The sequence below is a fragment of the Cyanistes caeruleus genome, chromosome 2 (genome assembly GCF_971803275.1).
Source record: "Cyanistes caeruleus chromosome 2, bCyaCae1.hap1.1, whole genome shotgun sequence".
NCBI lineage: Eukaryota > Metazoa > Chordata > Aves > Passeriformes > Paridae > Cyanistes > Cyanistes caeruleus.
In genome coordinates, this window is record NC_141702.1 from 108,904,289 (window position 1) to 108,921,637 (window position 17,349).

Consider the following 17,349-nt stretch of genomic DNA (forward strand, 5'->3'; position numbering starts at 1 on the left):
TGGCCTTAGACAACAGTCCCTGGAAATGACAACACGTCCTGTGGATGCTAAATGCTAAAAGAAGGGAACAGAGCCTGTGTGAAACCAAGTCACAGTCTTCTCATTCTGGCCTGAGAAAGCATAAGAATCCAAACAGTCCTTGGTAAAGGACAACAATCTTTATAGGCGGTGTTTAGGAAAACAGTCAGAGGCTGATGTTACACTTAACCAATGAAGGTAGATGTGTTGCTTTAATGACCAATGAGAGTTTTACTTCTCAGGCTTTCTCTAACATGTCTATAAAAGAAGATCAAGAATAAGAAACTTTGCTCTCCTGTTCAACGCACAAGAGTCTGTCGTGCTTATTGCCATCCCCAGTACAGCAACACACATCCCACTCTGTCCAGGGGAAGATAAAAGCACAATAAGAGCAGGAGAGCACAAGCACAGAAAAGCATTTACTCTGGCACCAGTTTCTGGCCTCAGACCTGCTGACAGCAGGCCTAGAAAAAAAATATTTCACTTAAGACTTCCAAAATGTGCACTACTTTGATTTTAGGCCCTTCTACTTGAAAAACAAACAAATTAAAGGAAGGGCTTCTTGCAAACTATAAAGGCCCAAGTCATAACAACAAAGGAGTCATGTGCTCTAGTCCAAAAAAGCAACACCATCAATCGAAGGACTCTGACCAGAAAGAGAAAACACAGGCTCAAGTCTACAGAAATTTCCAGTCTTGAATTACAGCTCTAGCAGAGGTTAGGATCCTGGTAAATAACATAATTAATGTCTCAGTTTGTGCATTTGCACCTTGCTTTACAAGGACACCTCACTCAAAGATGAGTGTCAGACAGCCAACCTACCAGGAAATACAGCTACATGCACACACTGATCCTAGCTGACAGACATTAGAAATACAAGGTCTAGAAACAGAAATGAAGGCAATCCCTGAGCACACATGGACATGAACATGCACATATCTGCTCTACACACCATGTATGAGGTACGGGGAACAATTCAGAAGAATGTTCTCACCTCGCTGGTAACTGCCAGGCAAATTTCACGAAGTCTACAAAGCACGACTTCTGAATGGGACCCAGCCAGCTGTCCGATGCTGGAGAGCGCCTTCTCCTTCAGCTCCCTGAAAGGCAAGTCCCAAAAAGATTGTTTTTTCTCTCCACCCAAGAACTAGGCAGCACCCTCTGAAATGACCAGGCTGGCAGCTCAGTGGGACCTCAGTGGGAGGTGCTTTTCAAGGAGCACTTCAGGAAATTGTGGAACTCGTGGCCACAGGATGCTGTGGCTGTCAAAAGCACACACAAATCCAAGAGGCAAAGAGAGGGGTTTCAGAGTCTTCATTTGTGGCCATTTTACAAGACAGCCTTTCTGAAACCTCTGGCCCATGAAATCCGTGTTTCACTGCTTCTTAGAAGCTGTGAGACCGGACCACGCAGCTGTTTCCTGTCACCTCCCTGTTCCTGCCCCTGAGACACAGTCCCATGGGGCTGTTACTGGGGCTTTTTCCTTCTTTACCAGCCCCAGCAGGCAGTTCAGCAGTAGGAGACTGCACTGGCACTCTGGAGCTGACTTTCCACTCTGCAATCCAGGCCTGTCTCTCACCCACTCCACTTCTTTTCCTCCTTGCCCAAAAAAGCAGCAGGATGTCCCAGAAGATTCCACACCTGGGCAAGAACAGCTAAAACTCTGGCAAAGCCCGCTACCTAAAACAACCCCCACAAGAGCAATATGTTATTTAAAAGGTGCAAACAACTCCATCTCCCAGCACCTGCTTTGTGCAGGCCCTCAGCTACAGGCAGGTTTGTGAGGCATCAGGGCTGCAGCACAGGGCTTGTGATTGATCCCACAGGAACCCCTGATGTCACCCAGACCCCCCCACACCTCCAGAGGCTCTCTGCACCTCACAGGGCACCAAGGAGAAATGGGGAAGAGAAAGCAGAAGAGAAAGAGCAAAGCAAAGGTGACTGCACAAGGAGATGCATTGTGGCAGATTTTTCATGTTTATCCCAGTGTGAGTGGAGTCCTTATCCCCGTGTGAATGAAGCATCCACCAGTGAGTGGATGCTAACCCAGACATCAAAAAGACAACCAATACCTCCCAACATCCATCAGGTTAGCACCTCTGGGCCTCCTTCTGTCTGTGTCAAATTTTGGGACAAAATGTGAGTTTTAACCAATTATTTCAGGCCCATATGATGCAGTGAGAAAGAAAAAGTTGAATTCCAAAAGATTCCTAGAGGATTCTATTTCTTTTTCCTTCTCTTCTGCCATGAGACCTTCAGGAGTAATGACAGGCTGAGGGACTTGAAAGCACAAGTCAGGCCATTTCTCAGGAAGAGGAACTCCCTGGAGCTGCTTCTGGCATTCACAGCAGGAGGTCCCAGGGAGACCCTGTCACCTGCCATTGCTGTCAGCAGTGGGGCCAGAGAGAAGAAATCTTACTCAGTCCCACTGGACCAGTGCTCCAAGGCACCCAAATCTCTACACTCAAAAGTGCAGCCATCCGGCTTCTGCCTTCAGCCAGCAAATCATCTTGTCCCACAGCTTTCTCTCTTCCCTCAAGATTTCCTCTGCAGCTCCATGGAGCAGCAGGCGAAGCAAGCAAACAGCAGGGACCTGCTGCAGCTGGAGCACTGCTGCAGACCAAGGCCAAGAAAAGGCTGCTGTCAAATCTTTATCCTCTCACGGCTCTGCAGTGGTTTCACTGGTGCCCCTTGGCCCTCTGGGCTGTCGGGGCTCAGAGGCACTAGCAAGATCCACTTCTGAGCTACCTTAACGCTAAGAGGGAGACAGAGTGAACGGGGCCTTTCTTACCAGTCATCGCTGCCCAGCAAGGACAGTGCCTTGAGCAAGGCCTGCTGTGGGTCACAAGAGGCTGTGTCCTTCTGCCAGTTCCCACGCAGTGGCTCCTCTCGACACTTGGCACCAGAGGCCGTCTGCGAGGTCACTGTGAGGAGAGGGTCAGCCATGAGCGCTGCAGCCCCGGGCAAGGCACCCCGCCATGGAGCGGCCTGCAGCCCCATCTCCCAGCCAGGCTTCCCTGTGGGACAAAGTGGCACTGGGACAGACACTTCCCTGCTGCCTGGCTCCTTGGGCTGCTTGCTTTCTCCCAGCCCCCCCAGCTGGGCCCAGCTCCAGGCTAAAGCTGACAGCTGCCCACACAGCGCCAGCTGCCAAGTGCCACAGCTACCACAGGCAGCGGCAGCTTCCTGAGGCCGCAGAGCTCCCACTGCCTGCCAGACAGCGCCCACCAGCAGGACTTGCTAGCCCAGGAGGGAACCCCTCAGCTGCCTCTCTTGTCTCAGCGCCCTGATTTCCCCCAGCCCCGACGACAGAGGCACTCTGCAACTCCCTGAGGAAAGACCTGCAGCTGCCTCGCCACAGCACCAAGCCCAGCCTGAACAACCCAGCCCTGCTGGGCCCGGCTGAATCCCCACGGAGCAGCTACCAGGGAGCAGCGATACCTGACCCTTCACTCCTGACAGCGCCTCTCTTCCCATTGCCTTCAAATCTTCTAGACAGCAGGCAGCTGACTGCACATACATTGTAGCCTACTGTTGGCCAGGGAGTACTTTATGGATTTTGTTCTTTCCAAGCATCATGAGTCTTTGCCCTTTCAGAGGGACACACTGGCTGTATTTCAAAGATGCTGAAGTGAAATTTCTTTGTCATCAAATGGATGTGTTTGTGAACTCAGCAGTGCCTAAGCCTTCACTTGAGGAAAAATGCCATTTCCAGTCTAGACAGTTGATATAAAAGCCTTCCAAATGCAAACTGAGGATAAAAATATGCAAATACAGCTGCAAATTGTTGCCAGACACATGCTCTTGATAATCAGGTGTCCAGGCTTTGCCTTAATTGAATTTTTTGGTATGGAAAAAAATGTACAAGGTATTAGAAAAATCAGATGATAAATGCATGTCTTATGAAACCCAATTGTCATCAAAAGCACTGTGCATCCAAAATTTCATGTCATGCTCTCAATAGCTCATTTCCTAATGTGTAGATGAAAACATCAGAGCTGTCTACAATGATGGACTATCAACACTGAACAGAATCTAGATGAACTTCTCTAGACTCTGCAGGGTTTCTGTGCTACCTTGCCTGTTCTCACAAAGTATACCATAACATCAAAAATATTCAGACGGGGGCTAATGTGGATGTCACTGATGTACCCCAGACACTGCCATCAGTGATGTCACTGCAGAAGTGTGTGGACATACACATCTAGGTTCACTATGAATGGAGAGCCACATCAGGCTACTTCTGGTCAATTCTCAACATGGAAGTAGCACCTCTAGAAAGGAGCATTCCAAGTATCATTCCTAGCTCCTTTCTTCTTATCTTGCCCTACTTGTAATGCTAGCACAGGCACTCTACCCACAAGGGAGAGACAAGAGCCACTAGGGACTATCTGCTGGGTATTTACTGCAGGCAGCAAACAGCCTGGGAGCACCAGGCAGCCCCTCCGGGCTGTCACCTGCTACATACGGCCACTGTATTTGGCTGGGGTGACACAGGAGGCACTGCTTGTTCCCTCTTGGCATTGCAGGCTGTGGGATGGCAGCAGTGAGGAGCCACTGGGCACTTCTGGGAGCAGCAGCACGACTGCACCAAGCTGCTGACTGCCACGCAGAGACAGCCCTTGCTGGGATAGCAGGAAAGCTGTCTGCAGAGCCGGACAGCAGCACAGGCAGAGGGATGAGATGGTGAGTGGACAACTGATCGTGGTGGTACTCGTAGGTGCCCAGTGAGCACACCCTGGCACACTGCCCCACAGCTCATCCCTGCAGTTACAGCTGCCTCTTGCACCAGTGCTGTGGTTTGGACTATGAGGAGGGACAAAAGCCAGAGCTTAGGCCTTTACCACTACTTTATTCAGCTCAACTTTCCAATGGATCTCTAAGAACCAACTGCTCCACTACTGCAGAGCTGGACTAACTCAGAAGTACATTTGCTGTTCATTCTCAGGACAGGCTATGGACCCAAGATCCCAGCTGTGCTGGGTGAGGCAGGTGGCAGTTTGTGCCCCATGGGCAAGGAAAAACCCATGTGGGAAAAAGCTGCCTCAGAGCAGGCTTACCTGAGGAGTTGCGTGGGAAGCTGCCAATCCCATGGATGATGGGCATATTGGGCAGTGAGGGCATGTTGTCCTGCTTCCTCAAGACCTTCTTCTTCAAGGCACTACCAGGGTATTTTCTCCGCACACTGGAAGCTGTGCCATCGACAGGCGGTACGCTAAAGCCTGTGGGGAGACCAAAGAGGAGCTTGTAAGTGGAGGCTGCTGCACAGGGTGACGATGGAAAGGGCCAGAAAACTTGCTGGACTCGGGTAACAGCTCTTTGTTATCCCAAAGAACTTCAAGTATAACAGTGGCATGCTAACATGGCACAGTGATCACAGTATCACAGAATCCTACAAGAGTTTGGCTTGGAAGGCACCTCTAAGCACCATCTAGTCCAACCCCTGTGAGCAGGGACATCTTCATCTAGATGAGATTCCTCAGAGCCCCATGTAAATTTGCTTTGAACACCTTCAAGAATGGATCAACAACAGCAGCTTCTGTGAGCCAACCCTTCCAGTGCTTCATCCCCTTCATTATAAAAACATTCCCCCTAGAATCTAACCTGAATCTACCCTCTTCTAGTTTAAAACCAAATTGCAGTGATGCTTCCCCTAAGAAAGAAGGAAAACCCAGTATTGCTTTGCTTTTGTTTTCCTGTTTCTGGCTGGGGAAGTTACCAAATGAAAGTGCAGATAGCCTTGAGTGATGCCCTCGGGCTGAGTGCTGCCTCCTAAGGTCCCTGCTGCCACCCTGGGGGCAGCACACACAGCACTGCAGTCAGAGCCCCTCAGCCAGGATTCAGTCAGGAACGCTCCTTGCTCCTGGGGCTACAACAGAAGCAGTGGCTCAGGGCTTCAGCACAGCTCTACAGTGCCAGCTCCTCAGCAGGCTGTGGCAGGAGAAGGATCTCTGGTGTTTTCATTAGAAGCAGTTGAATTTTGTTTCTTCTCAGTTCCACCATGGCTGAGAAGCATTCTTCTGGACTCCCCTTCCCTGCAGGCTGCTCTCCAGGAGAGAGTCTGAAGCTCCAGTCAACTTTACAAGAAAAAATTTTGTACTCTGAAAAACTTAAGAGGTAAAGGTGGGAAGCTGATATTCTCTTATTGACTTAGTGCGGCCATGGGCCTCTGTATATTTCTTTGGGGAACAGAACTAACTCCTCTTCAGTCTTCCACTTAGATGCAAGCAGCACAGCCCCCCAGTCTGATTGCAGCACTGAGCAAAGGGCAAGCAAATGATCAAAAATGACCACAAGTGTAGACACATACTTCCTTCTTCTGCATCCCCGGGGTCAACTACCAGTGGAGGTATCTGCAAGGATGTTTTCCTTTGTGTCCTTTTCTTCATCTCTTCCTCAAAAACCTCCGCATCCTTCTGCTCTGAGTTCTCCTGAGGCAACTTGCACAATGCAGGACGGACCTAGTTGCAAAGGAAATACATCACAGATGTAAGCAGAGACACCCAAACTGGACACAACATCTCATCAGGAGCACAGGGTCCATAGAGTGCCACAGTCTTTAATGCAGCTCCATATTCATTCCAAGTGTTTCAGAAGAATGTCTTCCACCCTCATCTTGGCAATTACACACAAGGAGGTGGAAGACTTTAGGGCCACAACCTTACACTGCTCCAACTGCAACCTATGACAGGAAGCCCTGCTTGAAGCACCAAAGTCATACGAGTGCTCCAAGACAGGTGAAGAGCTCACATGACCAGAGAGCAGGCAGTTCAGTTCCTACAGGCCATGGCAGCAGAATAAAAACCATGTGCAATAAATACGCAGCAAGGAGGGGTAATTGCTCTTGCTTAACACTCATGGCCAGGAATGGCAGCTGTTTCTCACTTCCTGGCTTCTGAAGAGCTCAGCTCTGAGGGACTCTGAGGGACTCTGAAGGACCCTGAAGGACCCCAAAGGAAGTCTGCTCATCCCTGTCTTTATCCCTTACCTTTCCAAAGCCATCTCTCAGGTCTTTGTCTCTTGTAAGACCAGGACTGGTGGGATGATCCGTCTTCCTGGCCTGGCTCTGTGGGAGGCCTGGGAATGGAAGGATAGGTTTGTGTAAATCTCTGGCAGACTTCGAGGTCCCAAAAACACCATGTGGGCAACAGGCAAGACAGGTTCCAGACTACAAAGTTCTCATAAGACTGTCCTGGGGTGACTTTATGATGCTTTTATCCCCAGTCATCTGTTCTGTTTATGCTGGATATTATTTTTTTTACCTTTGAGACTGGTTCTGAGAGCAAAGAGGGGAAGAAGAAGTGCGCAGTTTGTTTTCAGAAACTGCACTTGCTCTCCGGCATTTTTCCTTCTCACAGACTGTATTGTCTGCAGCATGGACAGACAGCGGGAGAGAACTCTCCTTTGCTTTTTAGTTAGGGTTTTTTTAGGTAGCTGAGGCAGAGAAATTCCCTGGACTGTGTTTTTTCTTTTTCTTGGAACTGTTCAAACCTGCTCTGGACTGGAAACCCAGAAAACACCGGGAGCTCACCCCTGTGTCCCACCAGGGCCCGGGACATAGCATTTTCCAATGCAGGAGGGACTGATAAGAGACTGAGTGAGCCAAGCGACACCCCATGGAAAGGACTTTCTGAATTTGCCATCTCTTCAGAACTGCAAGAGGCTTTATTGCTTATTATTATTCATTTTTTATCCTTGCAAATACTTTGCTTGTTAAATAAACAGGTTTGCTCCACTTATCTCCAAGGAAAGTTTTTCCCAAACCAGTAGGGGGAGGGGCTTGAATCTGCTCTCTAGAGGGATCCCTTTTGGAGTTTCCTCCCAAATTTGCCCTAAACCAGGACAAATACATTTTTTGGCGCTCAGTGTGCGGCTCAAGAAAGTGGAAAAAAACTGTACTAATTGCATTTTGGTTGTACTTACTCTGTATTGGGATAAAGCAGTCAGTAGCCATGTTGCTTGAATTCATAATGTCTCTCTGGCTGCAGGCCCTCACATGTCTCTGGTCCCTCAGCTTTTTTCAGGTTTTAATACCTTTCTGGTCCCTAGGCTTCTTTTCTTATTCAGAGATAGCTCCTATATTGTTCCTAACACGTAGTTTTTACAGTAGAGGGGCACGGATTTGGGTTGCTATTTTGCTGGGCATGGTAATAATGATTTATAGGGAGTTTACAAAGGGGTTTGTTCAAGATATGAATGGTTTATGGTTTCTTTGTTCTACCCTGCATCCTAGTTCCAGTAGCACGTTTTGGGGGTTTTTTAGTAGTTGGGCCCAGTTTGCTAGAGCAGGAACAGGGGATGAGGCTTTTCAGCCTTTTCTTTCCTTCTTCTTTGAATCTGCTACGTCACTTTTGGAGAATGTTCAGTTTCCCCTGAATGTTAAAGAGACCACCTTCCTGCTATTTAATCTGGTAGGCTTCCTCTATAAGGTTTGCAGCTTGTCTAGAATGAGAGCTGAGATGTCCAGAGGAGCTGATGAGACCTGACCTGAGTTCCTGGATCCCTGACCCAGGAGTAGACCTGGGCATGGAAAATTCTAAGTGGAGTGGAGATTGGGAGGATATGGGCTAAACCCTGAAGGAATTTTCTAACCCTATAGCCTGGAACTTTTCACGTGGACAAATATAGAACCCAGCTGAGGTGGGGAAATAGCTGAAACAGAAGTGCCATGATGACTCTAAGGAGAAAAAGGTCATTGCAATAAGCTGGGTCCTGGCATATGCTTATCGCACACTGCTAGATACTGTGGGGTAGCAGAGAGAGGCAGGGGAGCAGGGAGATAAATCAGCAGCTACCCCAGTCACTCAGGCTGCCACCAATACCACAGTTACTCAGGCTATTGCTAAACCAGACAGTGAGCCTAAGCCAGTAGCTAAACCAGACAGCCTAAGCCACTGGCAGTCACTTCTGTGGGAAAGCAGCACAAAAACAAAATCAATCGACCAGTGGACAAAGATCTGGGGGAAGGACCCTCAAAGCCAGCTCCAGCAACTGACACAAAATCAGAAGTTGCTACTGAGTCCTTTTCCCTGAGGGACCTTCGTTGCCTAAGAAAGGGTTACACTCGACGACCTGATGAATCTATAATTAATTGGTTAGTCCATCTTTGGGATACTGCAGGCAAGGCTACAATTCTGGATGGTACTGAAGCAAGGCATTTGGGATCTCTGTCACATGATCTGGTTATCAACCAAGGAATGATGAGGGGGCCCACCCTCACAATCTCTGAGCACAGATCTTGGTAAGTGTGGGACAAAGATACCTGTGTGCAGACGATCTCTATATGCAGCAAATCCAGTGGAAGACCATAGAACAAGGGACTCAACGCTTGAGAGAAATGGCAGTGGCAGAGATTGTCTTCTCGGACAACCTAAGAATCCAGACTTGGTACCATGTACAGCCACGATGTGGCAAAAACTTGTACGACTTGGGCCACAGGAATACGCTTCTGCTTTAGTAGTCATGAAGTGGGATGAAAGGGAGGAGACCATGCTTGATATGGCAAAGAAGCTCCGAGCATATGCATATGCCATGCATGGCCCAACACATGCAAGAATCGCGGCTGTGGAAACATGTCTGCAGAAATTAGAAAATAAGATAGAGGAGAATCACAAGAAACCTGGGGAGGAGATTTAAGAGGGTCTTCTCCAAATCTCGGCAGTACAGATCAGAGGTTCTGGTACCAAATGCAGACATCCCCCAGACAGTGAGAGAAGGTACACACCACAAGGTGAGCTGTGGTTCTTCCTGCATGATTGTGGGGAAAGCATGAGGAGAAGGGATGGAAGACCCACTGCTGCTCTGGCACAACGAGTGTGTGAATTAAAGGAAGGCAAGACTCAGAGAGGAAGTTCCATCAGAAAGGAAGCAGCTCCAGTAGCCCGTAGCCAGGTATGATGACGATGACACGTCCAATCCACTTGAAGGAACCTCTAAGATGTATGCCCAGGGAAAGAAAGATAACCAGGCTTAGAGAGGCCCTGCCTCCCTGACAGGTAGAGGGTAGGGAAAACCGCGTTTGATGGACTGTGTGGATTCGTTGGCCTGGCACTTCTGAACCACAAAAATATGAGGGCTGGGTCAACACTGGTGTACAGTGCACATTAATTCCATCAAGACACATGGGGGAAGAATCTGTTTCTATTGCTGGCATGACAGGGGGATCACAGGATTTGACTTTGCTGGAAGCTGATGTGAGCCTGACTGGAAGTGAGTGGAAGAAACAACCTATTGTGACTGGCCCAGAGGCCCCATGCATTTTGAGCATAGACTACCTCCCAAGTGGGTATTTCAAAGACCCAAAGGGATTCAGGTGGGCATTTGGGATAGCAGCTGTAGAGACAGAGGGCGTTAAGCATTTGAACACCTTGCCTGGACTATCAGAGAACCCATTTGCAGTGGGACTTCTGAAGGGGGAGGAGCAACGAGTACCAATTGCCACTTCAACAGTGCACCTCTATGGATGCTAACTATGAGCAAAGGCAGAGAGCACAGTGCCTGTGGAATAGCAGGCCGCATAACTTTCTCGGTCTCGCCTGAGAAAGTGGCCAGGGAAATCATAAAGAGGGATTAAAACAATCCTCAGCGATAGAAGACAGCCTTGCAGGTGCTGTTTGTCAGTTTCTTGTTTTCTTGCAAGAGAAGGTTGAGGGGTGGTGTACCCCACTGACCAATGATGGTGATGTGTTAGTTTACTAACCAATAAGAGTTTTACTTTTCTGTACTTTCACATATTGGTCTATAAAAGAAGATCTGAGGTAATAAACCTTGAAGGAACTCTCCTGTTCAACTCACAAGGGAGCCTGTGTTGTTCTTCTCGCCGTTCCCAATAGAGCAACACACCCCCAACAGTACAGAACACTCAAGATGCTATGATTCCCATCCATAAGATGATCCATTAGTTGGAGAGCCAAGAAGTGGTCAGCAAAACCCACACACCCTTCAACAGCCCCATCTGGTCTGTGCACAAATCTGAAGTATAATGGAGATTGACTGAATCTATGGACTATCGTGCCTTGAATGAAGTGACTCCATCAATGAGCGCTGCTCAACGTGCCACATGTGTTGGAGCTCCAGTACAAGCTGGAGTCCAAGGCAGTGAAGTGGTATGCCACTATTGATACTGCCAGTGCATTTTCTCCATTCCTTTGGCCTCAGTTTGCCTTCATGTGGAGAGGAGTGCAGCATGCCTGGAACCAATTGTCCCAGGGGTGGAAGCACAGCCCAACCATCTGCCATGGACTGATTCAGATTTCACTAGAAAAAGGTGAGGCACCAGAACATGTGCAGTACATCGATGACATCATTGTGTGGGGGAACACAGAGGTATTTGAGAAAGAAGAGGTATTTGAGAAAAGAGAGAGAATCATCCTGATTCTCCTGAAAGCAAATTTCACCATCAAGAAGAGCAAAGTTAAGGGACCACTTGAGAGAGCCAGCTCCTGGGATTAAAGTGGCAAAATGGACAGCATCAGATTCTCACTGGTGTCATCAACAAGATCACAGCAATGTCTCCACCAACCAACAAGAAGGAAACACAAGCTTTCTTAGGTGCCATAGGCTTTTGGAGTATGGATATTCCAAGAACAGCCAGATTGTGAGCCCTCTCTACCTGGTCACCTGCAAGAAAAACGCTTTTCAGTGGGGCCTGAACAGCGACAAGCCTTTGCCCAGATCAAACAGGAGATCACTCATGCAGTAGCCCTTGGCCCAGTCAGGATAGGACCAGATGTGAAAAACGTGTTCTGCTCTGCAGCCAGGAGCCATGGTCTGTCCCGGAACCTTTGGCAAAAGGTGCCGGTGAGACTGAGGCCAAGTATTAGGATTTTGGAGTCAAAGCTACAGAAGGTCTGAAGCCAACTATACTGCAAGTTTTAGCAGCCTATGAAGGAGTGCAAGCCGCCAGAGTGGTAATGGGTACAGAAGTACAATTCCTCCTGGTACCCCGACTACCAATGCTGGGGTGGATATTCAAAGCAAAGGGTCCCTCTGTTGCCGCCTGTTTATTTTGTTCAGGTTATTAATGTAAATGGTTTGTTCTTGATGTTGTTCCCCCCATGAGTTGTAATGGTTTTACCCGCTTGTCAGTTTTGTAAACCCCTCCCCTTTTTCCTGAACCTTCCTTGTCCATCACCCTGTTCCTGCCCCTGAACCCCATCAATCCATGTAAACCCCACCTCTTGTTCTAGTTCCTTCCCTGTCATTTATCCCTCACTCGAAGCCCCATTGGCATTGTGACTGCCGCCCCTCCCACGTGTTATTCCTATTGGTCCCCAACATTGTAAACCCTCCCCCCAACTCCTCCCCTGAGATGCCCTGATTGGTTCTTGTGTTTATACCCTCCCCACCTTAAATTGGAGCGCACAGAGGTGCTCCTCGCTCAGACCGTCCTACCCTTGACCTTTCCAGTCCTTCCCCCATCCACTGCTCCCGACCCTGGAATAAAACCTGGTTTCTGGAGAGAACCTGGAACTCTGAGCCTCCTCCTTGCCTTCATCGGGCACCCACGACGCACCTGAGACCGCAGAGCTTGGCGGCGTACAGGCTCTGAAGGTTCGGTCTGGGACAACGAGCTCCCAGACCGTTCCCCACTCTCGGCGCTGCCAGCGGCTAGAGAGCAAGAGCTAGCCAGGGCGAGGAGAGCCGCGGCGAGGGGCAGCGTCATCCCTCTACCAACCATGCCACCAATGCCACATGGAGCACAGTGGACTGCTTTCATCACACAGCGCGTCTCTATTGGAAAAAAGAATCGCCCTGGGATTTTGGACGTAATTGCAAAATGGCATGAAGGTGATGACTTTGGAGTCATGGACAAAGAGCAACAGGAACAAGTGAGAGGTACTGAAGACGTTCTCACAAAAAGGAGCACAAGTGTAGACACCACTTACTTCCTTCTGCTGCATCCCTGGGGTCACCTGCCAGTGGAGGCAGCTGCTTTCCTTTGAATGCTTCCCTTTGTGTCCTTTTCTTCATCTCTTCATCACAAAGCTCCTCAACCTTCCACTCTAAGTTCTCCTGAGCCAACTTGCACAACGCAGCACGGATCTAGTTGCAAAGGAAATACATCACAGATGTAAGCAGAAACACCCAAACCAGACACAACATCTCATCAGGAGCACAGGATCCATGGAGAGCCACAGTCTTTAATGCAGCTCCATATTCATTCCAAGTGTTTCAGAAGAATGTCTCCCAACCTCATCTTGGCAATTACACACAAGGAGGTGGAAGACTTTAGGGCCACAACCTTACACTGCTCCAACTGCAACCTATGACAGGAAGCCCTGCTTGAAGCACCAAAGTCATACGAGTGCTCCAAGACAGGTGAAGAGCTCACATGACCAGAGAGCAGGCAGTTCAGTTCCTACAGGCCATGGCAGCAGAATAAAAACCATGTGCAGCAAGGAGGGGTAATTGCTCTTGCTTAACACTCATGGCCAGGAATGGCAGCTGTTTCTCACTTCCTGGCCTCTGAGGGACTCAGCTCTGAAGGACCCTGAAGGACCCCAAAGGAAGTCTGCTCATCCCTGTCTTTATCCCTTACCTTTCCAAAGCCATCTCTCAGGTCTTTGTCTCTTGTAAGACCAGGACTGGTGGGATGATCCGTCTCTTTGGCCTGGTACAGTGGGAGGCCTGGTAATGGAAGCAAAAGTTCATGTAAATCTCTGGCAGACTTCAAACCTTCAAAAACACCCTGATGAGCAACAGGCAAAACAGGTTCCAGACTGCAGAGCTCTCATGAGACACAGAGATTGTGTAGGAGAGTAGCAAGGTACATATGCCTAGACCCTCTCCCAGTGGATGTGCTGCTGGCAGCAGACCCGACATTACTCTCTTGGCCAGCAGACTGAAACCTGCTGCATGATGAAGGCCTCAGCCCCTGGATGCTGGAGAGCCTCAGAGTTTGATAGAGAAGGGCAGAGATGGAGATTTCTCTTGGCAGAGATTCTTATCTGCCCATATGCTGATTTTAGTAAACATCTTCTTTCTGGTTTGTTAAAAGACGTCCCAGGTTCTAATACCTGTGGGCATTTAGATCAACACTCTCCTCTCTTAGTTGGAGTATTTTAGAGGAAATTTAAAAGAAAAGCTTAGGAATGCAGGAGTGGTACCCAAACATGAACTCTGTTCTTGACACTAAATAATTTGTCTTCCCCAAGGGTTTTGATTTAAAACTGTATGAGATTGGGCCACATTTGGGCCAGCCTGACTAAAGGCTGATTTTCTTAATGAAAGTAGAATAATGTCACTCATTCTGAATTACTCTCCAACAGGGCTGTTAAAATTTAGGCAACTAAGAATTCTATACAACAACTTCACAGAGGATAAAATCAAGTGGTGGCAAAGTAGAAAGTAACCAATATCGTAAATCAGGATTTTTTACCCCTGCAGAATGGTCAGCTTAATAATAGAGAGTTAGGTAAGGCCTTTGAGGGGAAAAAGGCAATTCTGGATGGAAGGGAAGGCCTTGGAAGGTAAGAGAATCTGGGAAGTTGGCAGGGAAACTCCTGACCCCAGGGTAACCTCCTTGAGACCACTGCAGTCATTCGGTCCGCAAAATGGAAACACAAATTGTAACAGATAATGCAGTGCAAACCTAAAGCATCTGAAGCTCCAAATTCCATGGGATACATTTCTTGAAAACTTCTAAATAGCTGCACAGGGAAACATGTTCCTGCCTGCAGCCACTTGAGGCAGGCCAGGGGACACCCTGCCCCACTAGCACAGAGCTCCCACAGGAACAGCCTGGCCTCTGGGCTGGCCTGGGACAGCAGGGAGCCCAGAGCCCTGGGCTTTGCAGCCATGGCTCAGCTGCACATGCAGCCTCCTGCTCCTGTCCCTGCCCCACAGCTGAGCAGCCCTACAGCTGCACGGGGCACTGGCAGCAGCACAGCTCATTGCAGGGGGCACATGCAGGGCAGAACTGTTCCCTGGGGATGTGCACAGGCTCTCTAGGCTGGCACAAGACCCTTCTTCCTGCCAAAGAGTGGCCCAGCTCCCACCTTACCTCTGTGTGTGGTTGAGCCCTGCTCAGCCTTCACCTTGTCCTCCCTGGCAGTGACCCTGGGGGCAGCGCTGCTCCACTGCCTCTGCCGGGGCTCCCGGGCCAAGGCCCCCTGAGCCGGCCGGGAGCCGAGACCTCCATTCCCAAGGCCGGGCTTCTGCACATAAGGCTCTATGCCAAACAGCTCAGCCAGTTTCCTTGGGAACAGAGGCATCCCAGGTCCTATCCTACACCAATAGCTCTTTCCCATCTTCCTCTGGGTGTTTGTTGAAGACTCAGAAGAAGCTGTAGATCAGGTACAAGAGAAGAAGTGCGTAACTGAACTCACACCTTTACAATCAACCCATCTAATGGGTGAGGAATTCAAAGTGTATTTCAGGAACCAAAAAGATGGGTTGTTTCTTTTATTTTTCATGAAACTAGCATCAGTTTAATTTATCTAAACAATATGGAGCTGACAAGCCAGGAGAGAAGGCTTCTACTACTTTATTGGTTGCCCATTGCCTCCCCACTACTACAGGATCCCTTTCCATCCAAACACTTGGAAGCAGACAGTGGTCTCTAGAATTTGACATGGTCTCAGAAGCAATTGTTTTCAAAAGCAGTTTTCAAGGTCATTGTTTCTGAATCTCCCACTCAATTCTAGATTGATTTTTGCACTTTGGGGAATTTTTATATTACTCATTCCATTAAAGGAAATGCTGGGACACAATGGCACCCCACATTAGACATAAAAGAAGCTTTGCTTTCTCCATTAGATGTCCCCAGTTTTCTGTGAGCATGTATTTCTGGAAGTAAAACAATCATCCAAAACTTCCACTTCTACTGTTATTTCCTGTTCCAGGGGTTTATTATGGACTTTCTTTTCTGCAGAGATGTCCATACCAAAGATAAACATGATCTGCCTCCAAACAGTTCTGATCATGCCTAATACTATCAATTCAAAGTTTGCTTAGAGGAAATACAAGAGAGCAGATCATTTTGAAACACTCTCCAACAGAGGTGTTGAAATTCACAGAACTAATCATTCTTTACATGGCTTCATGTAAGAAAAAATCATGTGGCAGCCAAACCTTAAGAGAGGAATGAAAACCTGTCTTAAAAATGGATTCTTTCCCCTGGAGAACATTATAGTCAGCAATAAAAGTCAGACAGGTAAGGTTTAATAAGATAAATCATTTCTAGCCCAGAATTAATCCGGCACAAATGTCACCTGAGCAATATTTATCACTAGCTGCATTCAGGAATTAAGGAGTCTTTCTAAAGGAGCTGTACCCAGGATTTGGCAAAATAAACCCTAAGCAGAGGGACCAGGACATCTGATCCCTTTTCCTGCAGCTTTATGTCTTCAAGTTATCAAATTATATCAAATTATGTCTTCAAGTCTCATCTCTCCTATTAGTAAATGCCCAGAGATGGCAAAGGAACAACAACAGACTTTCATTGAGGCTTTCAACTTGAAAGCATTGGCTGACACAGATGCACCAGAGACTGCATTTTGTCTGGCACAATTCTACTTGTCAGGGATCAGGCAAGGCAGGCAGGGAGGGACAAGGCAGAAGGCATCTCCTCCTGCAGCCTCAGCCTGCAGCACTGACCCAGGCAGAGAGAGTCGGGGAAGAGATTTGTCATGGTGAACCTGCCATAGGTGGCTTTGGGCTTGTGCTGTCAGAGGATGACAAACTCAGGCCCTGCATAGGCTGCATCCATTCGGAAACCTCCTTCTCCTTAATTGGAAATTTCACAAGGACTTTACCACAGAGGAGGTTTCTCTATTTCTCCCAGTGCAGAACCAGACAATGTCCATGAATTTCCATGACGAAGGAGCGGGAACATTTCCCATTTCATGCTTTTTCTCTACTAACTGTGACACTAGAAAGGCTTCAGGGAGATAAAGGGCATGTGCAGGATGGAGAAGAATGTTTCGTTTTCCTGCACTACATTTCCAGGGCCGCAAGGTACCACTCCAGCTCCTGCAACTCAACACTTCACACTGGAGGAATTTTCACTGCACCACCACAGCACATTCCCAGTGATTGGGCTCTCCATGTGTCCACTGAGCCCATCAAGGAATTGAAATGAATTTAAAGAAATTTTTAAAATAATGGTTTTTATCCAAGCTCTCAAAATGTCACCTCTGAGCTAAAATTCCAACAGCCAGTTTAGGACAGACATGCCCAGTACCTACCTGCTTGTTCAGAGTCCATGTCTTTGGTAGTGCTGGTGGATCTTGCCCTTGAGAAAATGGAGGAGAAAAGAACAGATGAGGAGGTAGAAAGCAAAGCAAGGGAATGCATGTAGCATGAAAGGAGGCAAACCATCTCAGCATG

General features: G+C 48.3%; 1 protein-coding gene across 1 annotated transcript in view; it reads right to left on the reverse strand.

Annotated features, from left to right (window-relative positions):
* Positions 1-17,349, reverse strand: part of LOC147655111 (TOG array regulator of axonemal microtubules protein 2-like) — a 212,846-nt gene that overhangs the window by 10,927 nt on the left and 184,570 nt on the right. The window contains exons 10-18 of the mRNA XM_086871532.1: positions 17,208-17,254; positions 15,023-15,304; positions 13,559-13,647; positions 12,906-13,062; positions 7,007-7,095; positions 6,329-6,479; positions 5,079-5,240; positions 2,810-2,942; positions 1,013-1,118 (exon numbers count right to left, since the gene is read on the reverse strand). Coding sequence (XP_086727658.1) covers positions 1,013-1,118; positions 2,810-2,942; positions 5,079-5,240; positions 6,329-6,479; positions 7,007-7,095; positions 12,906-13,062; positions 13,559-13,647; positions 15,023-15,304; positions 17,208-17,254 — 1,216 coding nt within the window. The remainder of the gene's footprint in view (positions 1-1,012; positions 1,119-2,809; positions 2,943-5,078; positions 5,241-6,328; positions 6,480-7,006; positions 7,096-12,905; positions 13,063-13,558; positions 13,648-15,022; positions 15,305-17,207; positions 17,255-17,349) is intronic.